General features: G+C 50.5%; 1 protein-coding gene across 1 annotated transcript in view; it reads left to right on the top strand.

The window, feature by feature from the left end:
- Positions 1 to 2,466: 2,466 nt before the first annotated feature.
- The window catches only part of EMH_0031100 (uncharacterized protein), a gene marked incomplete at both ends in the record, with an annotated part of 4,315 nt that continues 1,222 nt past the window's right edge, over positions 2,467 to 5,559 (top strand). The window contains one exon of the mRNA XM_013494488.1: positions 2,467 to 5,404. Coding sequence (XP_013349942.1) covers positions 2,467 to 5,404 — 2,938 coding nt within the window. The remainder of the gene's footprint in view (positions 5,405 to 5,559) is intronic.

Genomic DNA, 5,559 nt, shown 5'->3' on the forward strand with positions numbered 1-5,559 from the left:
GGGTTGTTACGGGTGCAACAAACCACAGAAAGCAAAGATATGCAGCAGCAGATACAGCTGAAACACCCCTCATCCGCACGCAAAAGCAACAGACTAACGAAGATAATACTGTTGTTTCAATTCACCAAATAAATTATAATTTAAATTTTATTTAAATTATGAGTTACTGGTGCTGCATACAAGCCCGAGTTCACTGACACAGCACACACAGAGAGCTCGTTTTCTCCCCCAACAGCATTCATAGAAATCGATATAAACTGAAATAAAAAAAAAACAAAACTAAGAGTTTTTATAAGCAAAATAAAAAGGGTTTCAGCTCAACAAAGCCCCCTCTATTTTTTTCTAAGTGCTGCAACACAGCTCAGCATGCAGCATGTACACCCTGGCTGGGCATTGCATGTGTTTTCTCTGCTCAAGTCCTCATTTTTAATTAGTTATATTCATGTGTTTTAAATATTTCACCCGCCAGTTTGTGTTCTATTCGCAGCTGCGTAGACACCCCAGAGTTGCTTTCTCTAATATGAGTTTACAGTTGCACTACAAATACACTTTCGTGTATTCAGTCGAAATTCCACACTTATGCAGAAAATAAAACAAATTTTGTTTTTTTTTTTTTTATAGATTAAGAGCTGAAAATAAACCCTTCTTTCTCTTGCATTTGTTAGTCTATAGAAACCAGTCTTTCGAGCTTTGTATTGCAGGCCCCTCTCTGGGTCGTTATTCCTCTAGGAGCTAAAAAAAATTATTTTTTTATTTTACTTTTTTATGAGATTTGTTTTCGTTATTTCATTGACTTCTGTTGCAATATATCATCACAAAGCGGCAAGTTGGATGGGTGGTGTATACGGTGAACACCCAGCCAGCGTGCGAGCAGCTAGCTAGTGTTTATTTTCTTTCTTGATAAACATAAATATTCAGCTTTCTTTATAAAATAAACATATAGTCAAAAGGGGGGAGATGAGACATTGAATGCATGAGGATAAATGCAGCCACGACGGGAATATTTATTAGGAAACCTCTTTGTGAAGAAGTGAAGCAAAAAACAAGCACGCAAAGAAATACAAATATAAAATAAATATTAACTTATTATAATTTCAAATAAATTATTACAAGCATACAAAAAATAAATACACAAAAGTGTGTGTGGCCGCCGGCAGCCATACACTGAACTGAAACACCACTCACGAGGAAGAGGCAATCGAGTGCTTTCCCTTGCAAATACCGATGAAAGTGTTGAAGTATTAGTGAAATAGACTTTAAATAAAATATTTAATTAAAAATATAAATTAATTTAGTGTTTTGATCGGGCTGTTGGTGCAGGTTTCACCTCCGCAGCAGCTTCTGCATAGCTGCGGCAGCCCGGCGGGATTCGTCGTCGGTGGCTATCTGTGCTTGGGTTGACTGCCTTCTTTCTCTTCATTCAAATACAACATTTCCTTTTAATTAAATTAAAATAAATTTATAGAAATGGAAATGGAAGAAACATGAAATGCTACAGACAGTGCTGAAACCGACTCTCCTCCCTTCGCCTACAGATGCACACCAGATGCCTAGAGAGCAGTAAGCGGCCGAAATAATACAGCTCTTACAACTTCAAAAAGCTTATGTTTTTCTATAATTTAATTTAATTTCTGTTTATAAATTAGTTTATTTGTTTATTTTGGCCCGCAAGTTCCCTCTTCTTTCCTTCGTCATTTCACATTGAACAGAGCAACGGCGTGCACGAGTGCGCAGGCCCCGCGCCGCCACGGTTAAGCCACCGTTTTAATCATGAAACTTTGCCTTTTTTCACTATTTTCATAAAAATAAATACTAATTTAGTTTCTTCCTTCAAAAGAAACATCAAGAAGACCGCTACTTCGACCCAAGCTGCCTCCCCTGCTGGTGGCTGGAGTGCAGCAACGACGGTGCGGCGGCAGGTTGCTCGGGGGGCGGTCTTCATCGTTTTCCCTCTTTCTCTCCTTTATCCTTTATCCTAAATGAAAAATCTAACTTATTTAACCTCAATTACAACAAAATAAAATATTATTTCGCTGCTGTCGCCTGCGCAGTTCAGGAAGCGCTAATATGCGTGCAGCCCGAGACACAAGCCCAAGACCACCCCGGCGCGTGTTGAATCGAAGAGCGTTTTCGTTTCAAATAATATTTTGGTGTTTTCTATAAAATTAATTAATAAGTAATGCATTTAGTTTATTTTTTTTGTGCAAAATGGTGGCCGTATAGACCGGCTTGTGGCTTGCGGGTGGTCAGGAGCGGTGAGGCCAGTCTGCTCAGCTGTGCCTTGCTGCTGAATCTCTCCCTAGCTTTCTTCTCTCTTCTTTTATCCTCAATAAAAATATTCTTTGTTTTCTCTTTGGCTTCAAAGCAGCAGAGCCAGAGCCCGTAGGGGCCCCTCATAAGCTGCAGCACTGCAGAAAGCAGCGAAACCAGGTGTACACGGGGGCCCCTCTCGATAGGCTGGGTACGATGCTGGACGCCTGCAACGGTATCCCCCTCACCAGGCCATCTGTTAATACTTCATCTCATGCAAGCCAGGCCCCTCTCCCCAGTTCAGGTGTACATACACCTGAAACACCCGCCGCACCCATACAACACGGCGACCCGTCTGCGGCTCCCTCACTTCTTTCCAGTTGCAGCACCACAAGGCAATATGAAACTCACTCCTGTGCAGCTGCTGGAGTAGGGGGGATGCAGCAGAGTGACCCTCAACATCAACAGCTGCAGCAGCAGGAGCTGCAGCAGCAGGAGCAGCGGCACGAGCAGGAGCAGGAGCAGCAGCAGCAGCAGCAGCAGCAATTCCTGTGGCCACACCCGCAGCAGCAACAGCAGCAGCAGCAGTTCCTGTGGCCACACCCTCATCAGCAGCAACAGCAGCAGCAACTATACCAGCTGCAGCAGCAGCAGCATCCTCTTTATTCTTTCTCACAAAGCTCAACGTCTCCCTTCGTCAGTCTGCAAGCAGAGGGGCTGGGGGCCCCCCAAACCCCTCATAGAGGCCATGGGGGCCCCCCTTCCTCTGCTTTCTCTCTGCGTTCTGGGTCTATCAAGCAAAAGAAGAGAAAGGCGCCGTTTCCTTCGGATGATGCTGCCCCTGAAAAGACAGAGAGTCAGCCAGAGGCTGCACCAGCACCAAACCCAAACCACACAGAGAAACCCAACGCGGGGGCCCCCCTCCTCCGCCCGGGGGCCCCCTTTCTCTGCTCAGGGCCCCCCCCCCTTTGTTCAGGGGCAGGCCTGGCGGCCCCAGGACGTTGCAGTACAGGGGGCCCCCAGGAGGGCCCCCAGGGGGGCCCCCGGGGGCCCCAAGGAATGCTTACAACAGAGGCAACAACTCCCGCTGCTGTCTCAAGCGAAAGCAGCGCACAGCAGCAGCAGCAGCTGGGGCCCCCCCCTCCCCCCAGCTTAGCCTGTGGCGGGGGTGGGGGGCCCCCTGGTTTGGGGCCCCTCTTGTGCGGCGGAGGCGTCACCAAGCAAGGCTTACTCACCTCGAAAGCTACAGCAGCAGCAGCAGCAGCAGCAGCAGCAGCAACAGCAGCAGCAACAGCAGCAGCAGCAAATGCAGGAACACAGGATATGCAAACTGCCGCTTGCAGCCCTTTCACAGGTTCAGCAGCTGCAGCAACACCCGCAGCAGCAGCAGCAGCAACAGCAGCAGCAACAGCAATAGCAACAGCAGAAGCAGAAGCGCCACCCGCAGCTGCGCCAACCCTGCCAGCAGCAGGAGCTGCAACAGCAACAGCAGCAGCTGCTGCTGATGCTGCAACAACAGCAACAGCAACAGCAACAGCAGCAGCAGCAGCAACAGCAGCAGCAGCAGCAGCAGCAGCAGCAGGATCGGGATGCGTAGATGATGGGGTCCGTTCGTTGGTGTGTTCTACGTTTATGCATCGCATGCTATCAGCAGCAGTTAAGCGGCTGGCAGCAGCAGCAACAGAAAAAATAAATTATTTTATAAAGGAGGAGAGAAGACAGCTGGACTTGCTGCTGCAGCAGGAAGACAGAGAAGCAGAGCTGCTGCAGCAGCTGCTGCTGCGGGCCCTCAATATAAACTCCTTAACTAATACAGACCTTAAGGCTCTCTTACAACTCATACAAGACCCTGCACCTCCTGCTGCTGCTGCTGCTGCTGCTGCTCCTGCTGCTGCTGCTGCTGCTGCTCATGCTGCAACAGAAGAGAATGCAAGGGGGCCCCCAAACACAAACTGGGGGCCCCCTGCTTACAGCGATTCAAACCCCCCCTGTCCTCCTAGCAGCACGGTAGGGGGCCCCCCCTCTGCTGCAGCAGCAGAAGCAACAACAGCAACAACAGCAGCAGCAGCAGCAGCAGCAGCAGCAGCAATGGCAGCAGCAAGGGGGGCCCCTGGGGCCCCCACAGACTTTGTGATTACACCCCGAGGGTCTGTAGTTGAAGCTGCTGCTGCACTGCCAGCAGCAGAAGAATATTTAAACCATAGAGATGAAGTCGATGGTTTTGTTGATATATTCAGGGGCAGCGAGCGGCCACAAACCAGGTGTATGTACACCTCAGAAGGGGGGAGAATGCAAGACACAGCAGCAGCAGCAGCAGCAGCAGTTGCTGCTGCTGCTGCTGCTGCTGCTGCTACTGCTGGTGCAGCGGGAAGCAGACAGAATTGCGTAGAAAGCAGCAACGCACGCATATCAGCAGCAGCAGCAGCAGCAGCAGCAGCAGCAACAGCAGCGCGAACAGACTCAGACAACGGAGCAACAGCAGCACCAACAGCAGCAGCAGCAGCAGCAGATATTGCAGTTGCAGCAGCAGAATTTATAGAGGGTACCAGCACGAAGCCAACAGCAGCAGCAGCAGCAGCAGCAGCAACCCCCCACAAACCCCAACGCAGGCGGCACCGCCAAGGGGTATCGAGGAGGGGTTTAGCCGCCATCAGGGGGCCCCCGGGGGCCCCCCCACTAACAACATTCAGGGGGGGGCCCCCAGCAGCGGGGGGGGCCCCCTTTGATTCAACTTCTGCTGCTGTAATAGAGGGAGGGTTCAGAACGAAGAGGCCCTGCCAGGGGGCCCCCTGCTGCTGCTCTGTTGCTTCTTGTGGTTTGGGTGAGGGGCCCCCTAGTATATCTTTCTTTTGCGGTGGTAATGCAGCTTCTGCTGCTGCACCTTCTGCTGCTGCTGCTGCTGCTGCTGCTGCTGCTGCTGCTGCTTGGGGGGGCCCCTGTATCAAGCAGCAACGACGCTTGTTATACACCGAAGGAGAAGGGGGGGGGGATGAGAGGCCCCCAGCCCCCGGGGCCCCTCCTTCTTCTGCAGATATATTTTCTCTTATTAACCCTTGCTCTCCCTGCCCTGTGGATGCTGCTTTCACTGGCAGCAGCAGCAGCAGCAGCAACAGCAACAGCAGCAGCAGCAGCAGCAGCGGCAGCAGCAGCGGGGGTTCGTCGTCGAGCAGCTGCAGCTGCAGCAGCACAAGCAGCAGGGGGTATATTCCTGCATATTTGAATGGGGGTGTTGGTGGTGATGCATTGCCTTCTTCTTCTTCTTCATCTTCTTCTGTTTCTTCTCCTTCATCTGCTTCTTCCTCTACTGCT

This window comes from Eimeria mitis, genomic scaffold (assembly GCF_000499745.2).
Source record: "Eimeria mitis Houghton genomic scaffold, Emh_scaff1176, whole genome shotgun sequence".
Lineage (NCBI taxonomy): Eukaryota > Apicomplexa > Conoidasida > Eucoccidiorida > Eimeriidae > Eimeria > Eimeria mitis.